The 18,407-nt window shown below is 34.0% G+C and overlaps 2 protein-coding genes and 1 long non-coding RNA gene across 5 annotated transcripts; 1 reads left to right on the forward strand and 2 right to left on the reverse strand.

Annotated features, from left to right (window-relative positions):
* Positions 1 to 565: 565 nt before the first annotated feature.
* LOC122300945 (pleiotropic drug resistance protein 1-like) lies at positions 566 to 2,265 on the reverse strand. The gene is made up of 6 exons (XM_043111957.1): positions 2,191 to 2,265; positions 1,962 to 2,095; positions 1,606 to 1,836; positions 1,349 to 1,520; positions 1,004 to 1,258; positions 566 to 817 (listed from the first exon to the last, which is right to left on the reverse strand). The coding sequence occupies exons 1-6, from the start codon at positions 2,263 to 2,265 to the stop codon at positions 566 to 568; spliced, it is 1,119 nt and encodes a 372-aa protein (XP_042967891.1).
* Positions 2,266 to 2,334: 69 nt separating this feature from the next.
* Positions 2,335 to 4,903, forward strand: LOC122282881. The gene is made up of 2 exons (XR_006230488.1): positions 2,335 to 2,425; positions 4,405 to 4,903. It is a non-coding gene; the product is annotated as an uncharacterized LOC122282881 (long non-coding RNA).
* On the reverse strand, positions 3,473 to 12,973 carry LOC122282836 (pleiotropic drug resistance protein 1-like). 3 transcript variants are annotated; one of them, XM_043094899.1, is made up of 25 exons: positions 12,817 to 12,973; positions 12,306 to 12,677; positions 12,049 to 12,169; positions 11,832 to 11,920; positions 11,652 to 11,736; positions 11,367 to 11,526; positions 11,180 to 11,256; positions 10,163 to 10,216; positions 9,955 to 10,045; positions 9,560 to 9,861; positions 9,168 to 9,449; positions 8,763 to 9,079; positions 8,028 to 8,188; positions 7,679 to 7,782; positions 7,432 to 7,588; positions 7,213 to 7,347; positions 6,978 to 7,141; positions 6,536 to 6,868; positions 5,364 to 5,654; positions 5,190 to 5,273; positions 4,955 to 5,088; positions 4,620 to 4,847; positions 4,364 to 4,535; positions 4,014 to 4,268; positions 3,473 to 3,905 (listed from the first exon to the last, which is right to left on the reverse strand). In XM_043094899.1, the coding sequence occupies exons 1-25, from the start codon at positions 12,903 to 12,905 to the stop codon at positions 3,648 to 3,650; spliced, it is 4,515 nt and encodes a 1,504-aa protein (XP_042950833.1). In that variant the 5' UTR covers positions 12,906 to 12,973; the 3' UTR covers positions 3,473 to 3,647. The 3 variants fall into 3 exon arrangements, with proteins under 3 accessions (XP_042950833.1, XP_042950824.1, XP_042950817.1); XM_043094890.1 differs by having other exon boundaries at positions 4,620 to 4,844; positions 9,955 to 10,216; XM_043094883.1 differs by having other exon boundaries at positions 9,955 to 10,216.
* Positions 12,974 to 18,407: the final 5,434 nt, after the last annotated feature.

An 18,407-nucleotide genomic window follows, 5' to 3' on the forward strand; every position in this document is an offset into this window, starting at 1 on the left:
ATGTATTTATGATTGCTATATATAGCAATGCATGAAACCCCTTTTAAAAAGATTTAAATACATGTAATTTTCTTTATTTGTGTAACGGTCAATGGAATTAATTAATCGTACGTTTCAATCGAATATATAGGATGCAAGGTCTAGCTATATATATATATATATCTTTTATTTCTCAAATCGGCGAATTAAGCATGTCTTATGTACGTTTTAATTAATCAACACATGCAATTAATTATCATTTAAAGTAATTTCTTAAATGCACAATATTATAATATAATTATAGTTTTGTTATTTAAGATCGATCGCTTCATATATACTGTTGTAATACAATTATCATCAGTACTTAGGAAACGTATATATATATAAACACCAAAGTATTTAGGCTAATTCCCCGATCGATCAAATGTATATCCAGTGTCACATGATCATACATATATATAATGGAATTGGTGGAAGAGAAAGTGGCACAGATCGACGTTATTTCCCTTAACATTCATGCTAAGATCACATGATATTTTATTTACAAATATATAATCAAAACATGACTTGTCTATTAACGCCTAATTTAGAAGTTAAGGACCATGATGGCAAAGCCAAAGATACATGCAAAGAGGGCTGCAAACCCAACAACTCCAACTGCTAACTCTGCAAGGAAGTCATGTTTGTATGCAAAATAACATGTCGTAAAAGCTTCCACTGTCAAACCTGTGTCAAGCATGTCCTTGATCACATCTCCAAACTGGGAAGCAACCAATCCATACGTGGTCCAAGCCATTGGACATGCCCAGTAATACCATCTCCACCATATAGGTATCCGCTTACGTTGTTTAATTAACAAGTACAAAAATGAAAGGAAAGAAAATGAATGAAAAGGAAACGAAAGGAAGATCAAATGACCAAGAAAAACATCAATTCAGTTACTGTTAGATGCATGCAACATGTATCACTAATTTACATTATGCACATAATATAAAAACTGGCTAGCTAATATAAATATACTTACTGGTCCTGGTATAGGGAATCTTAAAAAGAGGTTCCATAGTGCATGAAATGCAATGGAAACTACAGAAGCGATCTTGTGGTTTGGTGTCAACACTACGCTCATCATGCCGAAATAGGTGTAGTACATTAATGTGAAGTATGTGAAAAAGATGTACCAAAAATATTTGGCGGCAGTCCATTCAAATCCAATCATTGAATAGACTATGACACTGTATACTGCAGCTTGTACAAAACCATATGGAAGCTCAATCACAGCCTGTGGGAAGATATGGAATTGGTATCAACGTGCAAATTAATCTCTTTCATTATTATTGATAAAGTGCATAAACTTTGTCTCCGTGTTTACCTGTGCTAATGCATATGACGAGGCTGAATACATTCCAGCAGCTCTTTCTCTGTAAAAGACTGTTCGTTCAACATCCACAACCGGCTGAACATATGAAACAGTTTGGAGGCCAAGGAAGACAATGGCAGCATACATAGAGCCCATCACATTAAAGAGATTCTGTTGCTTTTCACTGCAATTTGAAATAGAAAGATACATTAATATAATTTAGCAATCAACCACAGAAATCCCAAGTTAACCCTCCAAGATTGACCTACATTTTAGATCCTCGATCCCAGAACATTGTTCCAAATGTCAAGGCTACGACAACTGTAAAGAGCATTCTTGCAGCAGTGTATGGTGGGTTCCTCCAGTAGGACCAATGTTGTTTCCATAAGAAGCATGCCATGCATTGTATGAAAAACGACTGAGAGTATTGACTTGGGAAATAGATGTCCTTTGAGGAAGGAGGAGGCTTGCTCAGTTGTTCAATAATTGTCTTGTTTCTCCTAATGCATTTGCAATACAATATTTCAAGTGAAAAATATCTTATACATGACATGGTCACGATGCATGGTATATATATTAATATTTATTGTTACGATATTGTCAAGTAATAGAACAGTAAACCTACCTATACAACTCGGAGTTCTTGTATATTGTTGTGAAATCAACACCCAAAGCTATTTCCTCCATTGAAGTCGTAATTTCCAACATCCATGTTGCTGGGTTGTAACCATCTTTAATTTTTTTGACTCCTTTGATGCTCTAGATGGAAAAAAATACGTACAGGCATGAGCAAGTATACTAAATAACTAGATTAATGTTTTTTCATATATATTCTTATTCCCAAAGAATCACACCTCAAAATACTTGATAAGGTGGCAATAATGGAGACCAAATGGCCGCACATATATCTCCTGTCCTCCGCATTTCATTAGGAAAAGCTACAACCCCGTGATTTAGTATATATCTTAATTATATGTAGTCAAGTTTTGAAGAGAACCTACAAAAACACTAGAATTTTGCGATCAAATCGATCTGGAGATTGAGGCGTTGAATTTATTGGGGAATTTTTCACTTAATGTTTCCATTTAGGTATGTCTCCTGACCTAATAAAGTATATGTTGCTGTGAGGTCTATTCTCTCGCTTAGTTGAAGAATAAGATCTCTGCTTTCTTAGGTGAGGCCTTAATTTTGGTTGAATTTCGATTACGTGGTTGTGAGTCAAAAGAAATCAGGAATTAGTTAGGACTCTTGTAGGTTGAACTTAAAGGATTCTGTTCTATGTTTGTAATCGGGAATATTGATCATTTAACTGTAAATTATAGGGTCTAAATCACGTGCACCAAAGCCCAACTGGATTGTGTGATTGGATCAATTTTGCATTTAGGGTTTCAGATTGGTTGAAAAAATTGTCTTATTCAGTTAGTTCATCTCCTATTCTCCTTCCCATATGGAATAATTAGCAGTAAGTTGAGCTGCTTCCCACAATGCTAATTAGCAGTTGATCTCAGTCGAGTCTAAGTACCAAAAGAGGCAGCCTTAATTGGAGGATTTAATATAACCTGTCTATTGAACTGTGCTCCATGGTTGTAGATTTTGGATATATTCAATGCTTGAAATGGCAGGTTGAGAGACTTGTTCCCTCTTCCTTTAATCCTCGGTTAAGGAGAAGTGAGAGGACGGCTTCTTGGGAAGGGAGGATTACAGGTTGAAACAACATTGTGTGGCGGTGCATGTATGCCACACTTAGTTTGCTGGTGCCACATGCACCAATGATTTTGTTGGTGGTTTTCTTTTCCATAAGAGTAGCGGATTGGCGGGGGTAGAAGGAAGTGCATGGGGGCTATGAAGAGTATTGATGATGTGCAAATGGAACTACTAACTAGATTGGATGTCTCTTTTGGATTAAAAATGGTGGAAAGGGAGTAGAAATTCTTAACTGGATAGGTTTCTAGGCATAGGCATGACCAGTATGAGCAGAAAAAGGAAACAAAGAGATATTTTTCTTCTTCGGAGGCCTTTTTTTTTTAATTTTTCTGAATGAAGGAGAGGGAGAGAGGGTTTTGGTGTTTAGGATCACTTCACTACTATAATATAATCATCATCGCTTATGAAAAAAAATTATTAAGAACACCGTCCTGGCAATAAACATGAAGAAAGCCCGATCACATTACATCCAATGTCCCATGATACATGTGGAATTAATGGTAAGAGGAAGTATCAAGTTTCTTTATAGTCATTAGCATTAATGCTGAGACATCTTTATTATACATACATATATATATATATATATATATATAATCAGATCACCGATCTATCGCCTTTGGAAATTAAGGACCGTGATAGCAAGGCCAAAGACGCATGCAAAGAGCACAGCAAACCCAGAAACGCCAACTGCTGCCACTGCAAGAAAATCATGTTTGTATCCAAAATAGGTTCTTGCAAAAGCTTTCACTGTTACACCTGAGTCAAGCATGTCCTCTACATCTCCATACTGGGAAGCAACCAGTCCATACATGGTCCAAGCCGGTGGACTTGCCCAATAGTACCATCTCCACCATATAGGTATCCGCTGTTGTTTACCAAGTAAAAGCAAAGGAAAAAGAACACCACCAAGTTTGTTATCATTAGACGCATGTATCACTTTAGAATATGCACATAAAAAGTTGCTAATACTTACTGATCGCGGTATAAAAAATCCTGAAAAGAGGTTCCATAGAGCATGAAATGCTATGGAAACTACGGCAGCGATCTGGTGGTTTGGTGTCAATGCTACACTCATCATGCCATAATAGGTGTAGAACAATAATGTAAAGTACATGAAAAATATGTACCAAAAGAATTTGGCGGCAGTCCATTCAAATCCAATCATTGAATAGACTATGACACAATACACTACAGCTTGTGCAAAACCATATGGAAGCTCGATTACAGCCTGTGGAAAAATACTCAAATGTTATTAAATATCAACGTGAAAATTATGTCTCTTTCATTATCGGTGATAAAGTACATAAATGTCTCCTTGTTTACCTGTGCAAGTGCATATGATGAGGCTGAATACATTCCTGCAGCTCTTTCTCTGTAAAAGACTGTTCGTTCAACATCCACAACTGGTTGAACAGATGAAGAATTTTGGAGGCCAAGGAAGGCAATGGCAGCAAACATAGAACCCAACGCATTAAAAAGATCTTGTTCCGTTCCACTGCAATTTGAAGTTGCAAGATAAATTATAATGCAGCAATCAACCACAGGAGTTCAAATTTTCCCTCAGTAGACATTAACTTACGTTTTAGAGCCGATGTCCCAGCACATTGTCCCAAAGGTCAAGGCTATGGCAACTGTAAAGAGCATTCTTGCAGCAGTGTATGGTGGGTTCCGCCAGTAGGACCAGTGTTGTTTCCATAAGCATGCCTTGCTTTGTGTGAAAAATGATTGAGAGTATTGGCTTGGGAAATAGAGGTCCTTGGAACCAGGAGCTGGCTTGCTCAATTGTTCAATAAGTGCCTTGTTTCTCCTAATGCATTTGCAATAAAATAGCACAAGTGACAAATATCTTATACACATGGTCAAGAAGGTTTATTTCTACTATGATTTTGTCAAGTAATAAAACATTAAACCTACTTGTACAACTCTGAGTTCTTGTATACTGAAGCGAAATCAACACCCAAAGCTATTTCCTCTGTTGAAGCTGTAATTTCCAACATCCAAGTAGCAGGGTTGTAACCATCTTTAATTCCTTTAACTCCTTCGATGCTCTAGATTAAATATAAATACACACACAATACACGTATTAGCGAGTCTACAAAACATCTAGATTTATGTTTGTCTTATATCTTTAATTTCCAATGCATCGCACCTCAAAATACTTGATAAGGTGGCAAGAATGAAGACCCAATGGCCCCACATATATCTCCTGTCCTCCACGTTTCATTAGGAACAGCTGCAACCCCGTGATTTAGTATGTATCTTACTCAAATTTGAAGAGAATCTACAAAAATGCTTAAAAGTCTTGGATTTTAACATTACTTACCTCATCAAAAGCTTCAAAAATGTCAATGCTTGGTTGATGGATGGTGCAAACTACTGTTCTTCCCGTGTTTACTGTGTTTCTAATTGTCCTCATAACAATGGCTGCAGCTCTTGCATCTAGACCTGAAGTTGGCTCATCCATGAATATTATGGAGGGGTTTGCAACAAGCTCGACTGCAATGGTGAGCCTTTTCCGCTGCTCTGTTGATAAACCGTTAACCCCAGGCAATCCAACTAATGCGTGCCTCAAAGGGTTCAGCTCCACTAGCTCCATGACTTCTTCAGTGTACATCTGCAGCCACATATTAGAATTTGAAATACAGTTCACTGGCACTTCTATAATTTTCATGCTCCTTATAAGTCGTTTCAAGAATCTTTCTAATAGAGGAAGAAGGGTTAGGGTATTAGGGAGCTTCAAAGGTTCAGAAGCCTCTTTAAAAGAAGTTGGCTTCGGCTTTCTACATGGATCTTCTCTTTGAAAAACCAAGTCTAGGAAATCTCCTCATCCAATTTTAATTTTTGCTACTTGGCTAGATTCGAGCCTTTGGAGATTCGTCTCATCTCTTTTGCAAGAGGTTATGAAAGGCATGAGGTAGCTTGTTTGAGAGGGTAATATGAGTTTTTTGTATGATACTTGGTCTTATCAATGATTGATGGTAAACGAAGTGGAGAATGTGAGGGAACCTTCTTCTAAACGATAGGATGGCTTGAACTATTCTGGATGGAACTTTGCTAAGCTTCAAGATCTAGTGGGGGAATATCTCTCTAGACAACTTAGTTCTAAAGTGTTGTTTCTTAAACATGAGGTTGATACTCTTTTTCCAAAATTAAAAGTTCTTTCGTTTTAGGTTCATCCACTAGTAACTTTGGAGTACTTAGGGTTAGATTTAGAAACACCATGATTAGCCACGGCAAAAGCTTTTGTTTATTTAATAGATAGACGTTGATTTCATGTGTCCAGGCCTACACCCTTGCCGAGAGTAGTCAAGCTCAAATTCTAAGATATTAACGAAAACTAATCTACCCCAAAGTTGAGCAACTCCGGCAGAAGCATAAGGGAGTTCAAGCCAGACACATCTCCATCAAGTTAAATATGAACTTGAAGTTGCATTAGAAATTGTAGGAGAAAGACACAACAAGAGATCGAAACACATTCGTCTTTAAGCTACCTACCTTCCTGGTTTTAGAATCGATATCAGGGGATAAACGTAGCCATGCTGAGAAGAGCAAGGACTCATAGACAGTAACATAAGGAGAGTGGATGTCATTTTGCTCACAGTATCCAGAAATTCGAGCAAATGTTTCTTGCCTCTTAGGGTACCCTGAAATTGTGATGTTCCCCTCGATATATCCACCAGTTTTCCTACCAGCCAGCACGTCCATCAGAGTTGTTTTACCGGCACCACTAACACCCATCAGAGCTGTGAGAACACCTGGCCTAAAAGCACCACTCAAACCCTTCAGAAGCACCAATCTATCCTCATGGACACCCTGATCATTCATTTCCTGCAAGTTTAATTGAGAGGATCGATTCTCCATTTCTAGACAATCCCATTTTAACCAAGCAAATAAAAGCTTTTGATTCCAAAAATAAAATAAAAATTGCAAGAGTTACCTGCGGCATGTCAACAGCATATGTAATTTCATCAAAGGTGATTGAATATGGCTCAAATGAAAGAACCATTCCCCTTTTCCTGTTACTGCTGGCCCTCAAAATTTCCTGTGCCCTTACAGCAGAGGACCCAGTAGATGTACTTCCCGTAATTTCTTCTCCCCTCCCTGCATGTTGATCAAACTTATTTGGAGTTTGAATGGTACTTAATGAAATATGAGTGATCTAACGAACATACGTGACATGTCACCTATATTGCTACCATGATTTGACTTGTTCCTTCTTTGCGCTAATGGTATGCCTTCTCCTTTATGCTCTCCTTGTTCATTGCTTTCTGGTTGTTCTAATTTTGCATTTTGTGGCTTCTCGCCAGCTGCACAAAGGTATCCTACATTAATATATATATTATTCCAGACTTGAGAAGGATTAAAAGCTAGAATAGGAGATAGACACTCACAGTTGAGAAAAGTGAGAGCTAGAATGACACCGATGTTGAAAAGGAATATGAATCCACTCAGCGCCCCAACGCCTATCCAGTACCAATACGCATGTGGGAAGAACCCTCGGGACTTCAATACCTCAACTCCAAGTGTCTCATTTGAGTTATTTCGAACCTAGTTCATTGATGAAGTGTAAGAAGATATTAGCTTGCTCTTAAGAGTAAGAAAGCTTTTCAGGGTTGAAACTTATAGTCAGGAAATCACCTGGCTCCAACTCCTCCCCAGAAACTCATTCACCGCTATCGCATTTTGCCCGTACACCATTGGGGAAAGCCAATAACCCCATATCCACCATTTTTTTATATCCTCTGCAAAAGTAAGGAGAGAAGAAAGCAACATTTTTTCACTAAAAGAGTACCAAAATCCAGTCATAATAATTCTATTCTCGAGATTTTTTTTATGAAATTTTTTCTAGTCGAAGTCATAGAAAAGAAACGTGAACAAATTACAAGTTACATGAGTTGATTTAAAAAAAAAAAAACCACACATAGATTGCTCACATTTTAGTATTTTCCTGGTTTGCATTAACTAAATATACAAACTCAAAAATAACCTCTTGACAGGACAACGCCACCCAAAGAGAAGAGCAAGAGCAATGCATATGACCCGAACGTATTAGCAACAATCATGTTCCTCGCCATTGCCGCAATAAATCGGAATAGTGCAGAAGACGACTGGGCAAGAACAACTAGCAGAAGGTATTGCTTAAACAACCTGCACTTGCGCGTTTCCAAGTGCCATTTGGAACAAAAGAAAAAGGAAAGATATAAACATCACGACGACAAGATCTCTTTTTTATAATTTTTTTTTAAATTTTATGTGTAATTATTTTTGTAAAATTACAAAGAAGGTTGTAACTCAATCATTATTAAAATAAAAAAAATATTACAACCATATTGAAAACTATTAATAAAATCATTTTTTAAAATTTTGTTTCTTATATAAAAGTTCACATGATTTATCAGTCCATTGAAAAGGAATATATTTTATTATTTATTTTATATCAAATAGAGTTTATGTAGAATCAGAATTTAAATTCAAGATCTTTACTTTAATAGGAGATGTAGATTTTATTATTATTTTTATATCTTAAGGAAATATTAGGTTCTTTCCATGATAAATATAGATCTTTCCAATATAGTGACAATATAAAATTTTATAAAAATTGTAAATTTAAAAATAAAAATAGTTAAAATAAATCTTTATTATATTTTTCATTCATTTTCGTGCATTCAGTTTTTTTTTTTTTAATTATTAGATTTTCTTTAAATGAAAGTGACTTTAATACCTTGCAACATTTGGGTCAAATCCAATGACATAATAGGTCATAAAGACCCAAACTCCAACTTCCATGAATGTTATAGGAATTTTGAGGATCCATAATGGAAGAGCGTACGCCCAAGAAGGATAAAAGAGGAGGTCCCTTTGCTTATAGAAAACAGGAATCTTAGCAATGGTCAAAGAAATCTCTGCCAATCCATTAAACATATTCATAGTCACAGCGAAAAACAAAGCACCCAGAAAAATTCCTCCATCCTCTACTGAACGACGATGCATCTTGGTCCGTAGGAAAACTGTCATTGCTACAACTGCCACTAATGAAAGCTAAAAAGCAGAGAAAGTAGTATCAATAAAAAAATATCACATTAAAGACCAATAAAAAGAGCACTAAAAATAAAAGAAATAGACCAACTTGCGTGAGCTTGAACAAATAGACAAATGAATTCCTCTTCATAAGCAAGTATTCTCTTGAGAAGCATGCTTTCAAAAGCTCCTTCTTGCTGAGACCATATTTCCTGGTTGTCAAAGCAGCTCTATGGTTTTTTGTCTTGTCGTATGGAGTTGCAAGTTGGTCTCCTAGTCTCCTTCCCACATGGAATGATTGGAATGCCTCTGCAAATTCTCTGACCGTTAAAAACCTGTAAGGTTTATCTCTGCGTGCCCAGTACTGTTCTTGATCTTTCCTTGAGGTCACCTGTATCCAATGGGTTAGGAACAAAATAATAGACATGAGACTCCACATCAACTTTAGATGGTCAAATAAACTTCACATATGGAGAACACAGAAAAACGCCTGCACTTTACTTCTTGCAGGAAGTCAGCCACTCCTTTCCTTTCAGGACACTTGAAGCCCATATATTCGAAAAATTCAAGAACGTGTTCACGAGGCCCCTGGTACACGATTTGCCCGTCGGAGAGGAGAATAATGTCGTCAAAAAGATCATAAGTTTCAGGTGCTGGCTGGAGGAGGGAGATGACTGCTGTTCCATCAAGAATGTGAACGTATCGCTTGATCGAATTCACAATTTGAAAAGTTGTAGAACTGTCCAAACCAGTTGAAATCTCATCCATCAACAGTACCTTTGCTGGTCCGACCAGCATCTCCCCTGGATTTCATTTTTGAAGATTTTCATACGCCTGAGACAGATAAATACAACAAAATACTATTTTTTTTAGCTTTGTATTTTTAGATGGTTAACCTGTCGTAACACGCTTCTTTTGTCCGCCTGAAATACCCCTCAGCATCTCATCCCCAACCATGGTATCCGCACACACTTCCAATCCCAAAACCTGTACATTCAAGAGTGAAGCAAGGTAAAGAAACTGAAGAATATTAACTGGATCGACGTTCCTAAAAGTCATTTTAATTTGTAAGGACAGAACTAAATGGCAAATTGCCGATATGACCTTTAATATATAATCTGTCGCCACGCTTGTGTCCTGACCTTCAGTTGCCTCGGCCTGAAGATTCAGAAGTCAATAAACAGATGAAAACATTGTCCATCAACGTAAGATCCATTTCCGGTAAAAGTGCACGCAGTTCAAATACTTTCGTAATACCTAACATTTTAACGTATGAGAAAGGAAAATGACATTTTAATTTTTACGCACTTCAAAGATAAATTTAAAATCTATATGAAAAAATTATATTTTAATAATAAATCTTACTTTTTTTCAAATTGAGAACGGAGTGTTTGTACACACTATTATTGTATTTAGTATTATTCTGTGAGAAATACCTTAGCCAAATAATAATTAAATAAAAGTAAACTCATAAAATGATATGACTTAATGTGGTTCTATAATTCATATATGTAATATATAGATCACTTGAAATTTAGATTCAAAAGTAGTTGTGGGATGGCTCAAATCAAGTACGTGCAACCTCTGAGATATGTGAGACTTTTGGAAAGAAATTCAATATCTTTTCCGGATTCTAAACTACCGCATTTACCATATATATAGAAAAGCCAATTAACATGGTAGCTGATATTATAGCAAAGGAAGGTGCAAAAAGTAGGACCATAGATTTCGACAAGAATGATGTTAGTATTGGAAGATTACGGGGTCATTTGCAAACGGACTATTTGGAATTGTCTTATTTACGTATATAAGTTCTAACGTCTTGTTTTTTTGTATATGGTTATTTGTCCGCCTTAGTAAGGATTTTTTAATAAAATTTTTATTTATTAAAAAAAATGTAATAAATTACTTGAAATCATATTAATTTGTGAATTTATTTTTATATAATTACTTTGTATTTGTAGCACTTTTCTTAATATATACTATACGACAAATTGATACCGCACAATGCGGTGGTAGAAAAGGGTACGTATGGAACATTTTTTTGTTCTCAATGCTTTTTTAATATATATAAATATCAATATATTTATATATAATTGTAAATAACAACTTCTGCCTGACCTTCATGTAGACATCGATATCAGGGTCAGGCATTATGTTAGCCTCTTTTTCTCTTCTAGACAACTCTGCCAGCATTTCTACACATTTCCAACATGATATATGAAGTACTATTAATCATCAGACAACATATTTAAACTAATAATCGAAGGAAAAGACAAAATTTAAATCCCTTGATTAATTGACTAACCATAGCGCGATCCAACCCCTTGACACCTTGCGGAAAAGGCCAAGGTTTCCCTCACGGTCATTTCTCCAATATGGACATCATGTTGACTTATATAAGCAGCAGTCCTCTGGGGTACAAATTCCTTCAGGCCATGGCCATTATAAGTCACCCTCCCCGAAAACTGGACACGAAATTCAGATAGATATTCAAATAAGAGATCGATGATGAAGCCAATGATCAAGCATATATAGAAAGAGCCCAGCCTACTGTTTAAAATCTGAAAAGGAATTCGAGATAAATTTTCACCTTTAGATCCGGATCGAGCTTTCCGGCCAACGCCAACAGAAGTGTGGTCTTCCCAGAACTTGGAGGACCCAATAGTAATGTCATTCTTCAAAATTCATATAAACAATACGATGAGAAAATGGGTGCCCAGAATTTTTTTAAATTACAACTAATTAATCATACTATCTATAGTTTTATAACCTGCTAGGCCTGATGACTCCACTGACATCTTTAAGGATAGTGAAACGTTTCTTTCTATTTGAAAGAATGTGGAGATAAGTCAAGAACCCCTAATTAAACAGTTAGCGGACAAGGTAAGTGTACGAAAGAAACAAAACAAAAAAAAAAAGAAGTGAAAAATATGGTCATGAGAGGATCAATATTTCGCTGTATTCATGATCTGCAAATTAAAGGTTACCTCTATGATATTGACATGGAAGTTGAAGAAAGTAGGTAAAGCTCTGCTTCCTACGTAAGCTTCTGCTTCTACGTTTAGATTCTCAAATCGTACTTCAATTGTTGGAAGCTGAATTCCAACCCTGAGAAATTTCACATGAATAACAATATGCAGTACCATTAAAACAAGTATCGATCTAAGCAACCAAAAGGTCCCTCGGGAAGGATAAACTCAAAGCATAAAATCGGCATATATAGTGTTCAGAGGTCAAATCTTACCGATCTAACCGACCCTTGAGCTTCAGCAAGAACTTTTCATTATCGTCTTCAATTTTTAGCAACCTCTCAATCAACTTCTTCCTTTCTTGCTGTCCAAGATTATGTATATCGATTTCAGAGGCCTCACCCCTTGATGAAGTTAGTATGCCCTTCCTTAAACGATCGTACGTAGGAAGTTTTTCGAGTGCAGCCCATTTGAGAGCTTCTTCATCTTCTTCATCTCGTGAAGACCTCGAGAAAACTTCCACCGCATTATTCCTCCATATAGGTGAATTACTTGCACGCAAACTTCTGGCCTTGAAGACTTGAGTACCACTTTCCATTACACCACCACAAAGCTTGAAGCTGCAGTACTGACAGCTAAATATATAACTGCAAACACCCCCCCCCCCCCCCCAAAAAAAAAAAAAAACTGTTAATTTCCACAATTTATGAGGCAAAACGTAAGACACGTGTTAACGTAAGACACGTGTTAATGTGTTACGGCGAAAGGACAATATTGAGTACTTACGCGGCCCGGTTATCATGCATGCAATGATGCAAAACAAAGAGATTTCTTCGCATTCCGCTCACGTTGAAAACGATGAGCAGAGAGCGCATTTGTATGTTTATGGCCACTCGCAACTGATGAAACACGAGACTAATAATTATAATAATGTTCGATACGACCAAACCGACAGGGGCATCAAAAGAGTCGACTCTTCTGTCACAAGTGGGGTCGAATGATTGAACTAAACAAAAAGATATGCCACCAGTCCAGACCAGACTGGCCTGTATTGGTTTTTATTGGGCATGGCCGCATGTGTTTTGCTACCTATCTGTACATTCCGTACACCAATTCACGTATCATAATTTTTTTATTTAAAAAAATTATGAAAAGCTTTTTAATACTTAACAAAAAAGGTTTTTCATTCCAATATTCTTTCCAGCAGACAAGATCTTACATAATCTACTTACCCAATCCCAACCAAATCCTTTTAAATCGAAACTTCAACTTTCTGTACTGCCTTCTTCTTACCCATTTTTCACTTGGACAATGCTAAGGATGTCGCTGGAGATCCCGTTCACCTATCTCGCTGCACATTTTTTTTTTTTTTTTGAAATTTGAAATTTTTTTTTATAGAAAGATTAAGAAAATTATATTTAATTATATTATGAATTTTATACATTTTTTTAAAATATTTAAAAGTATTATAAAATAATATGAAAAAAATAAAAATAAAAATACTTTTAAATATTTTTTTCAAATCATTTTTTAATACTTTTAAATATTTTAAAAAAAGAATAAAATTCACAATATAATTAAACAATATTTTCTTAATTTTCTGTAAAAAACATTTTCAACAACAAAAAAAAAAATGTGAGCGAGACAAATAAACGGAATCTCCCAACAGAACCCTTATCATTTCCCTTTTCACTTTATGTTTTTTCTCCTTTTCTTCAACTTTCCAAAGGAAACATCTGACTATATATATGGTTAGAGTTTTGATATCATTAAGTATCACTAACCACATATTTTACTTTTTTTATTTTTTAAAATTTTTTTAGATTTATTTTTTTAAAATTAATTTAATTTTTCTACTCATTATTTATATACCAAATATTTGATAAAAGAAAAAAAGTAAAAAATTATGTGGTATATAGACTTATGTTTACAATTTTTCATGTGATTAAGATGTAGACAATTTATAAAGGAAAAATGATTTGTACGTATTGCTATGCTTTGACTTTGATATCATCAAATATATATATATATATATAGTATATTTGTACGAGCCAGGCTCTTGTAAAGAAAAAGTATTTGTATTAGTCTGGTAGAAGCTTTTATAAAAAAGTAAACTCTACCTAAAAAAGGTATAAAAATTTATTTTTTATTAGTAGAACCTATTTTTTTACAAAAAAAATTATATTAGACTTGACTATTTGAAACTTGTGCCTAACATTAATCTTTTATAAGAGTCTGATTTTGAGATTTTCTGTAATCATTTTTTGCTCCTCTCTATATAATTAGATATTTCTCCATCACAAGTAAGTATTATCAATACAATTGAAGTACAACCATCATCTTCTTAATTATATATATATATTCTTAAATGCTTATTAAGGATCAATAAATTAATACTTATAGGCCTGTGTGATCGATGCACATGAATAGCTACAAATTATAAATACTATATGCACTAAAGTTAGTTAGCACACCTTAAGTCATTATATATACAATAAATGGAGCAAGAATGCTCTTAAAAATGCTTCTATATTCGTAAATTTATTTCCAAGATTTGGTTTAAGTACCTTAAATCGATCTTCTCTCATTTTTTTACTCTCTTTTATTTTTATGCTACTAATGAGAACCTCAAACTTTGCTTTGATAGAGAGAGATCTAGAGTGAGAGAATAAATTAAGCTCTTAATTTATGAGCTTAATTTATTTACATAATTAATTCATATACCAAGATTCGTAACTCAATATGACACTTTTACTTTCTCTATAAATTCATTAATTAGTAGATGTGTTATTTTTCATTTTATAAACTCATAAACTAAAACTATCGACTTTTAAATGAAAAATAACAACTCAATTAGCTAGATGTGTTATTTTTCATTTAGAGATTATAATAACACATACTATTTAATTTAATTTAATTCAATGATATAAGAGCAGATCAATGGATGTTATGATTTCATAGGATCGGTACTACTAAAGCTCCATATATGTTTTTAGACTTATATATCGAGTACTCTATATTATGATATATGTTAATGTAATTATCCGTATGCCTTGAACGAAAAGGTTAACATAGACCTAATTATAAAGAGGCTCTCGCCAGTAGCTTGCTTGACTAGGTAATTCACAGCCCACCTAAGAGCTAAAACTGCTTAATTGCTCATGTCATGACCCTTCAGCATGATGGCCGGTAGGTTTTCTTTCAATTGCTTTTTATTACATTTGACATTCACTATCTACCTATTGCTAACCCTTCCCTTTGCTAAAATTAGGCCCAAAGGTTCGTAATGTGAAAATCAACATATGTGACGTATTATTTAAAAATGACTATTTACGATAAAAATAGATTTATTTTAATAAAAAATAATTATTTTTATAAAAAATAACTTACTACAAATAAATAATTTTCTTTTAGTGTCGTTACAAGAACTCCACAAATTGCAAAGTGGCATCAACATATATACACGTACGCGTGGAAGGGTCGAGACTGATCATCATAGTGTTGATAAATCCTCATCATAACCATATAAGGACACATACATTATACATATATATATATATATATAGTTTATACTTATTTTGTTTTATATATAAGATTTCTCACCACGTTGTGTCCTATTAAGAAGCGATACTTTGCAACATTTATAAATTCATTAGTTACCAAAAACTAAACAATTTCGTTTCATCTAATTATTATAATTTTTTTAAATTTTTATACAAAATATAATAAATAATTCAATTTTTTCAAATATTAATACAAAATTAATATTAAAAAAATTATATTATAATAATATTTTATTCATTACTATTCAAGACATTTCTTCTTATTTGAATTATGTAATCAAATAGGATCTTAATTGTATAAGATCGATGGTGAGAGAGACCAAGTTGATCAACCAAAATTCAGAGATAAACCATGTGGCATGTGCATTATTGGTGTCCTCCTAAAAGTTGTATTTCTTGGCCGATAAAGATTAACGTACGTATATTTTTTTTACTTGTGACGTCAATTATAAATTATTCTCACGCATAGATGCGGAAGATCTGCAACGTCTAATGCCCATAATATTACCATCATGAAATTCTCTGGTCCATGTCGATTTATGTCGTCGACTATTTCACAAGAGTTTTGCTGAGCATGATCTGCATACGTGCATGAGTGGAATGCAATGCAAACATCAGAACTATTACTGTTACTTCCCTTGCTGAATTGGTTGGACCACTCATTTTACTTTGCTCTCCTCATGTGAACTAGATTTGAGAGAATAGAAAAAATTATAAATAATATTTATAGTTATAGAATATTGAGGAAGTATCGCATGCACCTTCTTGTAAAAAATGTGTATATATAAAATTATATAAAAAATTAATTTTTTAATAATAAATTTTAACTTTATTATAAGGAAACAAAACGCAATATTTATATTAATCTCTAATAAAAAATGATGTATTACTCTAGTCGATAAGTTGCAGGGGTATAGCTAGTTAGCTAGGCTAAGGGGAAAGAAATAAAGTCCATTAATGCATGTATAAAGCTGCGTACATCTTCTTTGGTGCAAGAAGTCAAGATAAGTAGTAGAGTAGAATAGAGTAGATAGTGGGGAAGGCTCCCTTGACCATGGAGAATCTATGTATCTAGCTAGTTCCCAATAGGCACGATCCGCACGAACCTAGTTCACGAATCACGCATCGAACCTTCTGCTTTTTAACAACAAAAAATTATAATATGTATATATATATATATATATATACAGAGAGAGTTATTTTGCCTATTCTTATTATTCTATTAATGTAATTGAGTATATCATTTTTTAATAAAAAATAATTAATTTACTTAATTATATTAATAAAGAGTACAAGAATACAAAAAATACGTGAAAAAATAAATATATATAATAGAATTCTTTCAACAAAGAATAATGATATTAGGATTAAGTTTTGAATATTTAAATTTCATGGAAGTTATTTATTTATATTTTTTTTTGTAAAAATGTGTATCTTATTCATTTACCCACGTGTATAATTGGTTGAAATTTTAAAATAAAAAATAATATATGTTTAAATTGTTTATTATTATAATTTTGTTTTTATGTAAAATATACACAAATAAATAAAGACGTGCATATATACCAAATTAGTAAATCATACGTGAAATATTTTTTATGAGAGACAAATTACAATCTTATAAATCACCCAGTAAAATCTTTTCTTCACACTCTGATGAGATCAATTACGACTTTAATTCTGGATCATACGTACCAAGCACCCCAAAAAAATGAAAGAAACATGCATAAAACGCACGTTTCACGTGCAAAACGGGAGGAATATAACTAATAATTAAGGAAAGACTTTTTATTGCATCAATTGCAAGATTACAAGGTACTAAATTAATTTACTCGGACTTTTTTTCGTTGGTAGTTGGTACAGCAACTATATATGTGGCTTCTGAAAGTTGGAGACTTTTGACTTGCTTTTGTTTTCAATTTTCCATGGAAGAAAAACTATATATTCTACCTCTACCCCGACTTTATTTGGTACTTAATTCAAAACAACGTGAATAAAATGCTGAAAAGAGAAAAAGTTGAGAGAAATGAAAGCCCCTTCATTTATGTACGTGTTGAAAAAAGTGGAATTTGTGAATTACAAAAAAAAAAAAAAAAAAAAAAGGACGACAGAATTAATGAATAGTCTATAAATAATTTATCGTAATTATTATTATTATTATTTTTCTTATAGTAATATACCATCAAATTAACTACCTGATTTTATAAAATTAATTAGGACCAGAAAGTAATCAACTCCAAGTACAGGGAGATTTTCTTTGTAGTTCAATGCAATTTGAAGGTGAAAATGGCTTCTAGAACCTCACCGTTGTGATCAATAATTAGCGTGACCATGAACAAATTAAAGAAGCTCTAGAAATAAAGCCTAGCCTACATGAGTTATCTACTTAATTATCTATCTAAGACCTACCATTTGTGGGCCTTTTCTTTGACAATCTAAAATTAGAGTGGACACAAGCAATTAAGTTCCATATGAAGGCATCCTTTCTTGGCCTTACTACAATTATATGATCTATCAAAAGCACAACCATCACCCAGTAATCCGATATCCACTGTTTCTTTTTATCCTCTGTAGAAGCAACAGAACTGAAGATCAAAGCAGCATTCTTTATAGTTCATCAAAATGATTGTTGCAAGTACCTGCTTCCGACATTTTTAGCCAAGAAGGCTGCTTAATATAAATCAAGAATATCCAAACCAACTTCTGAGGATCCATGAACGAAGAAGGGCATATACCCAAGATGGATAGAAGAGCAGGGAGGTCCCTTTGTTTGACATCTCTGCCATTCAATTCAGCCAATTCCTGGCCTCTTTA

This window comes from Carya illinoinensis, chromosome 1 (assembly GCF_018687715.1).
Source record: "Carya illinoinensis cultivar Pawnee chromosome 1, C.illinoinensisPawnee_v1, whole genome shotgun sequence".
Classification (NCBI taxonomy): Eukaryota; Viridiplantae; Streptophyta; class Magnoliopsida; order Fagales; family Juglandaceae; genus Carya; species Carya illinoinensis.

What these genes read in the sequence shown, in the direction of transcription:
- LOC122300945 (XM_043111957.1), bottom strand. Translation starts at nt 2,265, where the DNA reads ATGAAATGCGGAGGACAGGAGATATATGTGCGGCCATTTGGTCTCCAT. An exon ending in CGTCATATGCATTAGCACAG is followed by an intron (nt 1,259 to 1,348) that starts GTAAACACGGAG and finishes ATCTTCCCACAG; the next exon opens with GCTGTGATTGAGCTTCCATA. An exon ending in GATTCCCTATACCAGGACCA is followed by an intron (nt 818 to 1,003) that starts GTAAGTATATTT and finishes AAACAACGTAAG; the next exon opens with CGGATACCTATATGGTGGAG.
- LOC122282836 (XM_043094883.1), bottom strand. Translation starts at nt 12,905, where the DNA reads ATGCGCTCTCTGCTCATCGTTTTCAACGTGAGCGGAATGCGAAGAAAT. An exon ending in GGAGTCATCAGGCCTAGCAG is followed by an intron (nt 11,737 to 11,831) that starts GTTATAAAACTA and finishes TGAATTTTGAAG; the next exon opens with AATGACATTACTATTGGGTC. An exon ending in AAAGAAGCGTGTTACGACAG is followed by an intron (nt 9,862 to 9,954) that starts GTTAACCATCTA and finishes AATGAAATCCAG; the next exon opens with GGGAGATGCTGGTCGGACCA.